General features: G+C 38.1%; 1 protein-coding gene across 1 annotated transcript in view; it reads left to right on the top strand.

Annotated features, from left to right (window-relative positions):
• Positions 1-5,395: 5,395 nt before the first annotated feature.
• LOC121300447 (protein sidekick-1-like) overlaps positions 5,396-15,091 on the top strand; it is an 82,708-nt gene continuing 73,012 nt past the window's right edge. The window contains exons 1-6 of the mRNA XM_041229022.1: positions 5,396-5,515; positions 6,888-7,055; positions 7,421-7,523; positions 7,632-7,805; positions 10,587-10,723; positions 14,918-15,065. Coding sequence (XP_041084956.1) covers positions 5,401-5,515; positions 6,888-7,055; positions 7,421-7,523; positions 7,632-7,805; positions 10,587-10,723; positions 14,918-15,065 — 845 coding nt within the window. The 5' untranslated portion in view covers positions 5,396-5,400. The remainder of the gene's footprint in view (positions 5,516-6,887; positions 7,056-7,420; positions 7,524-7,631; positions 7,806-10,586; positions 10,724-14,917; positions 15,066-15,091) is intronic.

Raw genomic sequence — 15,091 nt, 5'->3', positions numbered from 1 at the left:
ACCTGTTTAATTAAATCTGAGAAGCCTGGAGATGGCCACAGATTGAATTTTCGATTCCTGGGTATTGAGTGGTCTTTGTTATAATGTTAACCAGTGTGAGAGCAATGGATGCAAAATGAACTTAAATGACTGCCCTTTGATAGTAAGGATGAAGGGGATTTCTGTTTAATTGAGTTGAGTTTACAGTAGTTGAGGTAGATAAAAGGTCCTGCTGAAGTAAGTACGGTAAGTTACCTGCATGAAATTGACAGCCATGTAAAGCTGTTACAGTAAAGTATGTTCAGTCACACGCAGAGTTTTAGGATGATAACACACAAGTTTTGCATGTTTGTTATTACACAGGTGTATAGGGGGGCATAGCCTCTTTTTTCTTTTTTTATTGATATAATTCTCTAGTGATACCTCCTTAATTGACGGAATCAACGTCAGGTGAACAGTGAGTGACACTGGAGAAGTCTGAGAAAGGATATTCCTTGTTGCCCTGGCCTACATTGTCACTTTATTTAAACCCCATAGTGCACTTCTGAGATGTGTCTAACCAGAAAGGTTTGTTCTTGTGGACAGTCAGCCAGTTACTCAGGAAACGCAGTCCCTGTGGATTACATTAGCGGTGTTAATTTTAGAAACTATCAGCTATCGATTTATGAAAATCCTTCAATTAATTTACACTCTTCTTGACATATCCCCAGTGAAAGAACTGACGGTGTGAACACAAGCCCACACATTGAGGCTCTGAGGAAGATGTATTGGGAACATCCGTCCAAATGCTTACATGAATCCCTTTTAAAACATTTTTAGATATAACGTGCAACCTTTTACCGAATTGAAAGTGTTACTGACTGTCGAGTTTAGAACAATGCATTACTTTCCCTAGTTTCCTGCTTTGTTTTATATATTCTAGCAATATCTTTTTCAACATAATTGAGATTGCTTTGATAAGAATATGCTTTGAACTGATACAGTTCATCTGTTCTACCTCCTGGCTCCGGAGCAGGTTCAGAGGGACGGGAACAGGTTTATGAATATGCATGAAGAGCCCCGTATGTGAAACGAAAATAGCTGGTCAAAACTGATTTATGACGATATGTTTAAATAGTATCAAAACAATCGCAAACATCTTACAGGAATATGTACACAGAGCAGGAAACTAGAAAAAGTAATGTGTTATGTTTTAAACTCTACAGCTTGTTCAGTAACACTGAGGAGAATTTCTTTCAGTTAAATACATGTTATATACGAGGTGTACCGCATACTCAGGTAATACTGTTCTATAGAGTATCATGTGGTGTTTTTGATTCGGTAGTGTGTAAAGGGGTGAATGGTATGCAAGAGTTATACAAATGTAACCCAAGGCAGTTCAGCAATGTAAACTGTACATGGGGTGTGTGTTATAGACAAGGCTAGTGTTGTATTCAATAAATTACTGTAATTGTTCAAACCAGATGTTTCTAACAAACTGAGTTGTACTTTACTGCTAATCATGTCATTTGTTTGGTCAGTTGGTATGTTTTTGCTGAACCCTTCATGTTTAAAGATCAATTCTCCCTATTTTCAATGCCATTCAAGTCAATAAATATATACATCCCATTATAATGTGCTTTGGGAAAGACTGTACTTGGAATAGTAAAACAGAAGACGTATTTAAGCATTTGCATTTTAATAATGTTTAGTTTCATTTCATGCAGTGACCCGTTGCTGCTGTTCGTAATTCACTGTGCTGTGATGAAACAAGCATTTAATAGACGTAGCTGGAAAAAAAAAAATCAACTCAACAAGTTCATTTGTTTCACTTTGCAAACAGGACGTCACTCAGGAGATTCTTCAGTTAAAATGATAATTAATTTTATTAAGAAGTATTAATTGTGGAAATTCTTCATGTCAGAGAGGGAGTCTTGGAATCGATGCACTCAGAATGCATCAGAATGTGGCATGCATTGATATTAAATAAAGTTGTCATAAAAAAACGCAGCTATAATAACGCAAAGGTCAGGGATGCCAAATATCACAGGGGATTTGGAAACAAAACATGTGATCATCTTTAACCCTTTCTACACTTTTATCCTCACATCAGCAGTTTAAATGTTACATGCCCTCTTCAATGACGCAAGATTGGGGTTTGACCTGCTGCACAAATCTTAGTAGTTTATAAAATGCCATAATGATATTATTTCTGAATTAGGAATTGCTGTCTTGACATTGCTGCCTCGCTGTCAGTAATAAAATCGATAAAAACAAACAACATGCTGAGAAAGAAGCACATCATAAAGTTGAAAATGTACGATTCAACTTGAACATTGTTTTTTTGTGTGTGTGTGTGTGTTTGCTGAAGCCTGTCAGCAAATCACTGATTTGCATCTCATTTTAGTTTTTCATCTAATCTATCTGAGCTTTTTGTTTTCTTAATGAGACAAATCTTAGTGCATTTTATTATGAATGTATCTCTCCCCTTCTCCATGCACTCAGGTGTTCCAGTCCCCAGTCTAGAATGGTATAAAGACTTGGTTCCACTCAGTAAGCTGGCTAACCCTCGGTATAAGGTAATGGCAAACGGAGGGCTACGGATTAGGGGAGTGCGTCCCAAAGATGCCGGCATTTTCCAGTGCTTCGCCAGGAATACAGCGGGAGAAATTCAAACACACACCTACCTTGATGTTACAAGTAAGTATAGAAATCTATCTATTTTCTAAAAGAAACAAATGTACTGTCTTCCAAAACACTGCGGCATATTCAGTGCCTTGTACTTGTCCCTCACTGTATTACCAGCTTACTTCTGGAAATAACAAGCACGTGAATAGCTAGCCTGTCAATAATACTCCTAACTATTACAACATACAGCCCACTGACATATGACATAAATGTAGGCATATGTATAAGATACATATTTACCCTATATATACAGTAAGCTAACACACACACATGCATTTAAAGGGTATTAATTACATTTTTATCAAGAAGGTTCATGTTATTTGAGGGAGATTATGGGACCTCCATTTTACTATCACAGTAAATTACAGTACAACCATTTTTTCCTCCTTGTTTTTGTAAGCAGTGACTGGATGAACATATTATTTCTATTTTCAGTGGTATTTTTTCTTATACTTAATTTAAGCACACACACACACACACACACACACACACACACATATATAGGGTGGCACAGTGGTGTTGTGGTTATCAATGCTGCCTTACAGCACCAGGTCCTGGGTTCAGTTCCAGCCTAGGGGTCTGTCTGTGTGGAGTTTGCATGTTCTCCCTGTGTTCGTGTGGGTTTTCTCCAGGTACTCTGGTTTCCTCCCACAGCTCAAAGACATGCTGTTCAGGTTGATTAGTCATTCTAAATTGCCCTGTGTGTGGTGCCCTGCAATGGACTGGCATCCTGTTCAGGGTGTACTAGTTCTGCCAGGTTAGGCTCCAGCTCACCACAACCCTGTAAAGGATTAAGCAGTTAATGATAATGGAAAATATATATATATATATATATATATATTATATATATATAGATACAGAGTAATGTAGAATATTTTAGACAGCAACTAAACAGAACCAGGGTAAATATGTTGGAAACTGATAATAAAAATATTTTTCATGTTCTTGTGATACTGTATGGTAGAGAGAACCAATATTGATAAATGATAATCCAATAACGATACACTGTTGTACTGTTACAGAGTCAAGTACAAACTAGGTTCAAAATTGCTTTTGAAGTTAATCTGTTATGTAGGTCACAACAGCCACAGTGTTATCTGTGTAAAACAAATGACTGCAGATATCAGATTTCGAAGGCGGTTTATTTGTATAAATGTTATGGCTGTCGGAGAATGAACGCACATATTTTACATGTACAATTATAAGAGGTAATCCAGCTGTGAATAATCTGAGTTTATAATCTTTCTCTTTAACACTGTGGATTTAGATCTTCTTTGAATTATGTCCCCCATAAATGTATTGTACACTTCAAAGCTAAGAAAAATGCTTTCAACACAATAATTAAAAATAAATGGAGTTGCATAAACCTCTCTCATGAGTCTTTACCTGGAAGTGACTAAAGCGAGTAACTGCATTATGAGCACCGTATGACTAAAGCACTCTGCACATTGGGGCTACCGGTACTGCAATCTGCAATCAGGCATGTTGCTGTCTGAAGGTGTTATCACTACTTAATTAAAAACTACATTGAGTTTCAGTGTCATGCCTTTCAATGACAAAACATGCAATATATTCAACAACATTACACCCATGCACCCAAGTATTAGGACTTGAGTTAGAACTGTCCTTTTTCCACCCTCTTCAGAACTGGACATGTAGTCCGGAGCAAGATATTTTATATTTCCCACCTCAGTGTTAAAACATTTATTCAAAATCTGCATTATCTTGCAGGCTCAGTGGAATAACATTACAATTCCTCTGTATTTCCACCCACACAATTGCCGTTAGAATCAGCTGCTCTCTATACTGTAGGTCATATGTTCCCATTCCTGGCACATCAATAAGAAGGCTTATTTTTACGATCAGAGTAAATAAAGTGACTCCTGTCATATCAGTAGATTCCAGTACCTTTTGATTTCTGTGGGGATAAACACAGTACACCCTGCAAGCCCATCAGTTTTATGACAGAACCGCAGTGTACAGCTTAAGAGTTAATTTGCTGGACCTGTCATCTGCTGCCTGTGTGATTGTGTGTTGTATTAATATAAAAGGAAACACAACCATTACATTTGTTGCCAGGGAAAAAGAATAAGAAAAACATTGCTGTCTATAGTGGGTTGTTAATTAATTTGACAAGTGTGAAATAGGGGAATTAAAACATGTTTTACCACATGCCTTCCCTCTGTTAAAAGGTTATAAAACTGTCCCTGGCCTCTAAGACACATATATATTCCCAGGAGAAGGTGTGGTTCAACTGCACCATTCCTGTTTCCTGTCTGTAGAGTTTCTTTTGTTCTTATCTTGAAGTCACAGAAACTCGTTGTCAGGAGTGTACTCAAAGCCAACAGGACAGTTTCTAAAGCCGTTTTATGTACCTGCTATAGCTACAGAGGGCCGCTAGAGAATACCTCTAATGTTTAGTGTGTTCTCAGAGCTTTAGAACCTCCTAGACATCTCAAGGCTGCCTGGATTTATCAGTCCACTGCATGGGCCCCCACACTTCCATTTCGCTTGACGATTCTGATTGGCTTATCCAGCTCTAGTTTAAAGTCTGTTAGGTGATAACTAGCGTGCAAGTATATAACATTTTTAAAAACTCCACTGGTTTTCTTTAAAACTTTTAATTTAGGATTTTGAATACAATGTAACAAACAGTGTAAAACTAATTTGGATGTAGATGGTTCTGTATTTTCATTTTTATATGTAAGACCTAGTGTATTTAAAACAAACAAATACCTCTTGAATTTTGCAGGCATGGCACCTACATTTACTCAGCTGCCGTCAGACATCACAGTGACAGATGGAACAACGGCTGTCTTTACCTGCGAGGTGTCAGGAGCTCCAAAACCTGCCATTGCCTGGAAGAAAAGTAAATACAACATGTCTGCATGTTAACTGCGGTGTTCAGAGATTGTTGGTACATGAGCAATTGTGAGGCTATCAAAAGCGTGTTGCTTTATACTGTGTGCATTTCATGTTCTCTTCTACAGAAGATAACGTGGTAAAAAAACCAAGACCTTATGTAAGTCTTTTGTTTATACTACACAGGGGCAGATGTGACAAAATGTTTTTTCCTACATTGTAAAACATATATTCTCAAAGTGAATTACTCCAAATTGCCAATTGTGAAATTACAATTCTATAAATGAATAAGAAACAAATTAACAATATATATAATCGATAGAGGAAAAAATAACAAAAAAGGGTTGTGTGTTCCGTACTTGGGAAAGGCACTATATAAATACATTCCATTTTGAATATAGCTGTTTTGGATGGCTGTGATCGTTTCCTGATGGAAGACTGATTCTTTTTTTTTTCTTTGAAAGGAAGCATTGTACCTTTACTAGGCTCATTGTATTGACTCAAGGTGCAAATTGTACTTTGAAAGATTTTGACATTTCAGCATTACTGCCTTGACACCTAAGGGCTCCTTTTTGTGTCTGATTTGAAACCAGGCCATTCGCAATCACTATCTGTTCCCTTGTCATTCAGACAAACCCTTTTGAAGTGAACATGTGGAATTGTAATCGTTTTAAAGAATTCTAACATTGAGGGGCTGCACAGGGGTGACATAGCGCACTAACAGAGAGAGCCCATTCATTGAAAGGCTTGACATACTGTAGATAGTTATTTCTTCCAGCTTAGTTTATTAGTCTGTATTCTTTGTGTCATATCAGGTCTATTAGCTGCCCTATATATTGGAAGCCAATCAATATTACAGCCACAGCAGCTAATGGTAAATTGCATTTGTTTGTTTCGTACCAGAGAATGATACTCTGTTAGATTTATTTCAAGCAGTATAAATATTCTGTAATAATGCTCAGCTGATGGATCAACTTCCCTTAGGGCAGGAATGGGCAACTCCAGTCTTTTACAATATTATTGGTGAGTAACATAAGGTAATTCTACCGTAGAAATAGTTATAATGCAGTACTGCCTTGACGCCCATTCAACTCATAGTCCAATTCCAATAGCACTTGTTGAACACAGATAGCACAGCCTCTTAATTATATCTCCCAACCAGGGGGGGTGCTGTAATTTTCTTATTTAGGACCTGGATGGAAGTTTATTTAGTAAATATTTTGGGACAGGGTTGCAACAAAGACCTACACAGAAACCACCCAAATGGCAAATAATGATCTGACCAGAAAGAGCAACTGGTGGAGAACCCAGGTAACAGGATTTAAACAGGGAAATGTGCATGTCATAAAAATGACACAGCTTCTGTTCCTGTGTTCCAGGCAATCAGATTCTGGCAAGTGGTTCAGTCCAGATTCCTCGATTCACTCTTCTGGAGACGGGAGGGTTGCAGGTTCGGCCAGTTTACCTGCAAGACGCTGGGAATTACAGCTGTTACGCCAGCAACTCAGAGGGAGCTGTCAACGCTACCATCTCGCTGACTGTGTGGAGTAAGGACAGTACCGCTAGGCATACTGCATCAGTTTTTTTACTTTTTGTTTTATTATTACAGGTTTAGGTTCCATGTTTATAGCTTAAATTGAGTGGGTTTTTTGGATTGATGGTATCCCTTTGCATTAAATGACCTGATAAATAATTAGAATTGTAAATACATAAGTACTTGTACATAAGCAAAATTTGTAATTACATACGTAAGTGTGCTAACACAACCATTTCTGCTTTTGTTGTGCCTTTACAGTGGAAGACAGGTGTTTTTACGTATGCATTGTGCAGTTTTTAGTTGCCACCTAAAATGAGGTATGACTGCAGATTTGAACTTATTTTTTTCTTCATCCTGTGCCTCTGTTTCTTCAAGACCGTACTTTTATATCCCATCCACCTGAGGGCCGACGTGTAATCAAGGGAACGATGGCTGTGCTGGAGTGTGGAGCCACTTACGACCCCAGAGTCTCTGTCAGGTAAGTGAGCCACATAAATAATAGTTACCATTCAATCTTTGTAGGCCGTCATGACAAAATTGAATCAAATTGGGACACTGCTCTAAGGAAAACCTTTTCTGCCGGTAGGTTTGTCTGGAAGAAGGATGGTGTCCCACTCAACAACGACAGGAGTTCTCGGCTCAGCATCAAGGATGGCTCTCTTCAGATCAGCCAGACCTGGTCAGGTGATATCGGAGACTACACCTGTGAGGTCCTTTCTCAAGGGGGCAATGACTCTAAAGGTGCCCGACTAGAAGTTATGTGAGTATTTATTTTTTTAGTCAGAATAGACAAATTGTTAAATTTTCCATCTTCCTCTATTTAATCTAGCCCTGAAGCTCCTTAAGCTAGTAGTCTGAGAGCTCACTGGTTGTTTGGAGTATTTGTGTTGCACTTTGTTTCGGTTTAATACTTCAGCAAGGTTCTTTGTTGAGTTAGGAATCCTTTGCTAGTAATTACTGGAGGACACTAATTGATAAATTTTATTAACTAACAACGGCAGTCAGTTGATAGCGCTACTGTGTTCCGTGGGTTCATCGGTGCATTTTCCATGGTGTATGGGTGTGAGAGAGTAATACCCTAAGTCTCGACATGCTAATTTGGGTCTCAAATGAAGTATGAAGGGAAAAGTTGAGGAAGTGTAATTGCTGTTTCTTAGAAATAGGGGTCAGTGTTAATAGCAGTAATAGCTGTTCAGACAGCCCTCTTTAAGGCACCAGATAGCAGAATCCTGTAATTATTACGGGACAAGCACAAGAATATACGACTGCTGTTTCCTTCAGAGCCTATCCTTTGACACTGCATTGCACCTTTGCTTGAAGAGGTTAATCTTTACATTTATAATTTCTGTTCAAGTTCCCAGGGATGGCAAACAGCTCCCATTGCACAACAATCAGAGCCATTCCATGTTTTAAAACTAGCTTAAAGAATGTCAGGTGTGTCTGATTACACAAGCCATAGAAATAAACCCTGGAACAGAGATAGGAATCTTGTATTCTGAGCATATAGCACTTAGTGTTGCCAACAGCTGATGCTGACGAATACACAGTACTATGGAAGCTGCATGCTAGATAAGAAGTCACACAGAAGTATTTTAGAATATAATTTTTTCCACATTTTAAGAAAATGTGAGACTGTAATTTCTTTAAGTGTTGTTATTATTATTAATATTATTATTCAATAACATTTAGTCATCTGGTGGCAATATAGCATTTAGTTATTGCTATAAGACTGTTAAAAGGAAGGTTGATTTTTCTAGACATCCCTGATCGGGTCATTTGCAGACCCTGTTTATCCATCAAACAAAATGAAAGCGAGTTGAAATTACCCTGGTTAATTTTCATTAATGACAGAGATCCAACTCCAGTATTTTTTTTTATAGTTTATTTTTTATTTATAGTGCCCAGTTATTTTACCACCGATTTTTTCCCCAATTTGTTAGCAGACTAATCTGAAAAATAGCAGCTCCCCTCCAAATGGGCTACCTCTATTGAATAATAGGTAGATCATGTGGAGAGACAGAAATGACAGCTCAGAATGTGCTAACCTGTGTTTTAAATATAAGGTACAGGTTTTAACCTACTAAAGCCCAAGCAGCTCACCTGGAGAGGCAAAAATGACCCGTGTTGACCAAGGACCAAATTTATAAAGGGGAAAAACCGACAGCAAAAAGCCATGCAGTGTGCATGTTCAGTACAGCCGCACTCATCGTCAAAATAGTGACCTATTTTATAAGACTAATTAGGTAAAGCAGGCAATTCTGCAATCAACCAATTTAAATACCCCTCACTGCAATTAGGGGTGAAGTATTATACACATCTCACGATAAACAGAGGGTTTGGGTCAACTCTGCATGTGTAGGCTACACATTCCAAAAGAAAATGAATGGCACACAAAGACCTCAGCCTGGTACTAGCGATGGTGATGAGGATGCTCAGTAGCGAAAACTGAAATTTACCAATATGGAAGTGGAGATTTTGGTACAAACAGTACATACATACTTCCGTGTGGGCTAGGAAGGAAGTTGGGCTGGGGCTTGCATACTAAAATAATACTATTGTAGGCTATACAAAAAAAAACATGTACTGTATCATATCATTTTGATGCGTCTGGCGGTTCTAGGTAGAATTGCTTATAAAATTGTTATTTTTTCAAATCTGCTGCTCAAACGCCATCAGGATATCTAATACATATATTTAAGAAAAATAAACTCTATACCTGAATCTCGCCCTCACAACTGGGGGGTTGGGGGTCGACTTTTACACAAGGTCAGCTTTTATTGCAGCAAATATGGTAGCTCATTTAAACCTGGACTGAGGATACTTGACATTTTCAATTGCACAATAGAACAAAAAAGCTGCATTAAAAGTAGACATAACTGTTTGTGGTTAGATTTTTGTTGAATATAAATGTACCATAATGTAATTGATTCTAGTGGAACAACCAAAATTGCATTGTTGTTAACAAGATGCATATCATACTGTGTTTCCTGTATAAATAGATACAAAAAGATTGGAATAAATAAGCACAACAGCTTGGATTTGTTGAACTCAGTGTACCATACTTATAATCGCCTTACTGGTGGTTATTATATATGAATTTTTTAAGTAATGTAAAGCTTGTTTAGTGTATTTCAGTGTGAACAAAAGCTATACATTAATATGCATTATATAGAATAATATAGAAATTATGTATACAGTATGAAATTCTCAACTGATCAACATCTCGTAAAAGTATCTCATATTTACTAGTGATCTGTATTCCTAGTTTCAGGTGAGATTGATTGTGTATTTAATAGACCAATCAGTAAAGGAGAAAGCAGACTTTTAAGTTGACTGTGAATTTATTTAAACTTCTAGAGAGCAGTTTGTTTTTGCAATTGTAAAATTGATTATATTTTTCTCCTGTAAATTCCTCTGGGTGTCTTAACTGCCTGCCTCACGTTTGTAGAATTTCAAGTCGTTACAGGGAGCCCTGAACCACAGATCCTCCTCTGCAGTGCCACTGTGGTGTTGATGTTTCTCTGTTGCGCTTGTTTTCCAGTGAACTCCCACACTCCCCTCGGAACCTTCAGGCCAGCTTGAACGTCTCTGACAGTCGCACCGTGGGTCTCTCCTGGGTGCCTCCCTTTGATGGAAACAGCCCCCTCCTCTACTATGTGGTTGAGCTGTCTGAAAACAGTAAGTTAAACACAAAAGAGAAACAAGAGCAATGAAAGAAACCCTTCAGCAAATATGCAGCACCATCTTACCCCTGCTCTGCAAATGTAATCAAATAAGGCAATCCATGCTGTCAAATCACAAGGCTCCTGAGAAAAATGGCTGAACCACAGGAATATTTGAGTTGCATCTGATTCTTTTCTTGATAGCTTCAGCATTTTTTGTCCTGCTTTAAAAAAAAAAAAAAAAAAAGAATTTTAGCTGGATTGTTACTAGCAGACGCACCCCCAGAAATCTTTCACATGGTACGCACAACTGAACCAAACCAACGTCCCTTCTCATTCCGATAACGACTCAACATCAAAGTGCTGCATTTTTGTTCTTTTCCGAGTTTCAGACTGTCCTACACTGCCATATAAGAAAACTGCAATCAAATTGTATCACTGTTTCCTTTTGTAAAAATGAATAAACACAGCCCTCTGCCATCAAGGCAGAACAGCAACCACACAGACAGCCAAATAGTTCACAAGAACAGTAAAAGCTAGCTTATACCTATTTGAAATACCGACTTAAAATAGGGGGAAGACTAGCTCATAAATCTTTTATGCTGGTTCTATTTCTAATAATTTTACTCTCACAATCACTACAGCTAATCATTACTCATCCCCTAAGCATGGCGTATAAACCTAAACTTTTTTTTTTTTTTTTATGTTACACATGACAAAACAGGCAGTTAAAAAAATCAAACATCAATAAGAATAATAGTAAAAGTAATACACTCTCGTGGCAGATAAATGACGAGACCGAAAGTGGAGGATCCATGTCACCAGAAGCCCGAGATACAATGACAGGCTTTTTATTGCACACTTTGATGTGCTTTATTTGTTATGAATAGTTGTAGCTGTTTACAATAGCTTGAAGCACATATAACCATTTCCCTTCCCTTGTTTTTTTTAATGCTTTTGTTTTGTTTTGTTTTTGTGAAGTCTGTTTACCTTACTAAATTGAACTTTCATATTGTCGTGTTAAATACCTGTCTTTGCTTCCCAGTGTACCGTAATGTTGTCAAGTTGCTGTTCTGGTATTTGATGAATTTCCCTGTTTTCTCCATTTCCTTCCAGTTACGCTTTTAGTAAATTTATATCACTCAGCGTCTTTTTTCTTGTGGCAGTATTTTCCTGATTTTCAACGTCTCTGTTTTCATCAGTAACATTTTGAAATCTGTCAGTTTGTGTGCTGTGGTGAAGTCAGTTAAGATGTCCACGTGACCTATACATAACAACCATATAATCTTCCAGCTCTGCATAATAAGATTGTAAACTCAGGGAGTTCTAATATAATCTATAGGGCTGTAATCGGCTACTACTGATAATAATAATAATAATAATAATAATAATAATAATAATAATAATAATAATAATAATAATAATAATAATAATAATAATAATAATAATAATAATAATAATACAACTTGGCAATTATGTGTTAATGATTAGGAAAATATATGATTCATTTTGATATAAGACACTGATAAAATTAAAATGAAAGTGCTCCCAAGGAGGAGTGCAGGATGCATCCTATAGGCTGGAGCTAGTCAGTTCAAGTCCAGGCTATTCCACTGCCGACCATGGACTGGAGCTCCCAGGGGGTGGCTCACAATTGGCCAAGCGCCGCCCGGGCAGTGAGGGCTTAGGTTGGCCAGGGTGTCCTTGGCTCACCACGCACCAGCGACCCCTGTAGACTGGCCGGGCGCCTGCGGGCCTGGCTGTAAGTTGCCCAGAGGTGCGTGGTCCTCCAATGCTGTAGCTCTGAGGTGGCTGCATGACAGATCTGCAGAGTGAAAAGAAGCGGACGGCTGACGGCACACAATTCGAGGATGCGTGTGTCTGTCTTTGTCTCGCCCAATGAAACTTTAAATGTGGACTTACCATGCTCAGTCCTGGAAGAACAGCAGAATTCAGATCATTCTGTAGTACTGTACTAACATTCATTGCCACCAACGTATTTGCCAGAAACAGATGGTTCGGTGCTTTACTGATTTTATTTCCCTCTGGCATTCTGGATCATCAGAAGAAAGATTGTTTCCCTTTTTGAAGATTCAACCAAACATATCTGCTTCCATTTGCTCATGACTACCACTACATAAACAGCAAGATTCTATAACTTCGCTTCAACTGATCGCACAAGATACATGCAAGTGCACACTTATGAAGCCGAAATTTTGCAAATCAAAGGTACGCACAGTGCAGAACATGCACATGGCTGTATGCGCTAATGGTTAATAGAGAAGCTAGTTCTAAGAATTTGTCATTCATAAAGCTCAGTTTTGAGTGCTGTGGGACTGAAGCATCTGCCTCAACTTAGAATGCATTGTTGTAAAAAGGTCTGTAAAGTTTGAAATATGGTGACACGTGTTGATTGGATGCCAAGGACTTGCTGCTGCTCTTAGTCAGTGGGAATGTATTACATTTTATAAATAGCAGATTAATTTACCCCATGGCTGCTGGGAACAGACCTCGGAGTTTATTGATAGTGTCGGCCAGCAGAAAGTGCACAAGCCTTATTTCAATTGACCTGAATGGAGGCCTGGTTCCAGGTTTGATTTTCTTCTCACCTGTGTGGCTGTGTCAGGGTATCACTGCTTTATTAAGTCCTTTGCTGAACCATCAGGTTCAGTCAACAGGTTTATCTTCTTGACAAGGCAGTGGTCAGAATTGTTTTGCCAGAAACGACCCTCCCCCAACCCCCCAACCCACACGCACACCTCCTCTATTGATCCCTCTTTTTCATAAACCTACTAAAATAGAGGATAAATGCAGCTTACCGCTCAATCTTGCGTTACAGCCAGATCACTTACTGTGCATTGAGAGAAAGAGAATGAATAAAGTATTCTACAGATGCAGCATATAAACACTGCCAAGCCCTGAGGTGACAGTGAGATTAATAGACAGTGGAGCTGAATCTGACTGCGTCCTACATTAAGCTGCTTATAAGCAGAACTTAAAGCATCTTTCCTTCTGTGTAAACCTGACAAGTATCATCATAGGTATTGTACCTCAGTGCAGCTCAACTGCTACCAAGTGGACATAGGGAAAAGTTAACCTTAACCCTTTCCGCTATTACATCCTGCATATTCAATTAAATTTAGCTCTGGATTAAATCAAAGTTAAAGACCTTGTATACAGGTAGGCATGTAGCAGCTGTATTGTACCCTTAAACTAACATTTCTCTGTTGCATGACAGTGGCTATAGTGATGCTATCATTTAATTGTATACATGCATTAGATTTAATTGTCTGCAAAACCTGAGTAATATCTATCCACCGATTTTCAAATTTACAAACAGGGTAACCACTGTAATTTTCTTCTTCTTCTTCTTCTTCTTCTTCTTCTTCTTCTTCTTCTTCTTCTTCTTCTTCTTCTTCTTCTTATTATTATTATTATTATTATTATTATTATTATTATTGTTGCTGTTGTAAATGTATGCAATCCAATTACTTTTTTAAACTCTGAAAAAGCGATTGCTAATAAAACTTGTGTGCTATAGACAGTGGATTTATGACCCTTGCTTTACACATTCCTTTCCAGTCCAGTTTGGCACTGTCATCTGGTGAATAACTGTATTGATCGATGGCATATTTTCCAATTTATCCCACACATACATTGATTTGAAAGGAGCGCAATGCAATTAGTGAAATATAACGAGACCATGCTTCTGTATGTCTCGGGGACTGAAGCACCAGCACACTCTGACTGAAAAGCTAGCCAGTGGCTGGTTATTGTTATCGATCACTGAATAATGAGCACCACTGGATATGTGCTGTAGTGACGCAGACCTGAGGGGTTGGTTTTGAAGCTAATACTTTAATGTCAAGGGCTTTTGAGTTCCTAACATTTTATTACTGAAACTGACACTATTCAAATATATTTTTCAATTGAAATTCCTTGTATTTGGAGGCATATGTCCAACTTGTGTCCATAGTCATACCCACTCGCAGTAACACTAATCAGATCTCTGAGCCCTTATAAAATACAGCAAGATACATATTATACAGGAACTTTACATAGTAATAATGCATGCCTTTAATACTGTATTTACTATACATTACAATAATTTACCATACTAATAATGTACACTTTTTCTCGCTTTCTCGTTTCCTCTGATTCTTTTTCACTTTTTCTCTTGTTTTCTTTTTTTTTAATATTCTTGTTTCAGACTCCCCATGGAAGGTGAATTTGCCCAAAGTGCAGGCTGATACCTCAGGGGCAGTTGTGACAGGGTTAACCCCAGCCCGTACCTACCAATTCCGGGTCTGTGCTGTCAATCAGGTGGGAAAGGGGCAGTACAGCACAGAGACCAATAGGTATGTATGCAGTGCTTGTTCATGTT

This window comes from Polyodon spathula, chromosome 26, assembly GCF_017654505.1.
Source record: "Polyodon spathula isolate WHYD16114869_AA chromosome 26, ASM1765450v1, whole genome shotgun sequence".
In the NCBI taxonomy this organism is placed as follows: Eukaryota; Metazoa; Chordata; class Actinopteri; order Acipenseriformes; family Polyodontidae; genus Polyodon; species Polyodon spathula.
The sequence above is the reverse complement of the archived record's forward strand: the minus strand, read 5'-3'. Positions and strand labels throughout refer to the sequence as shown.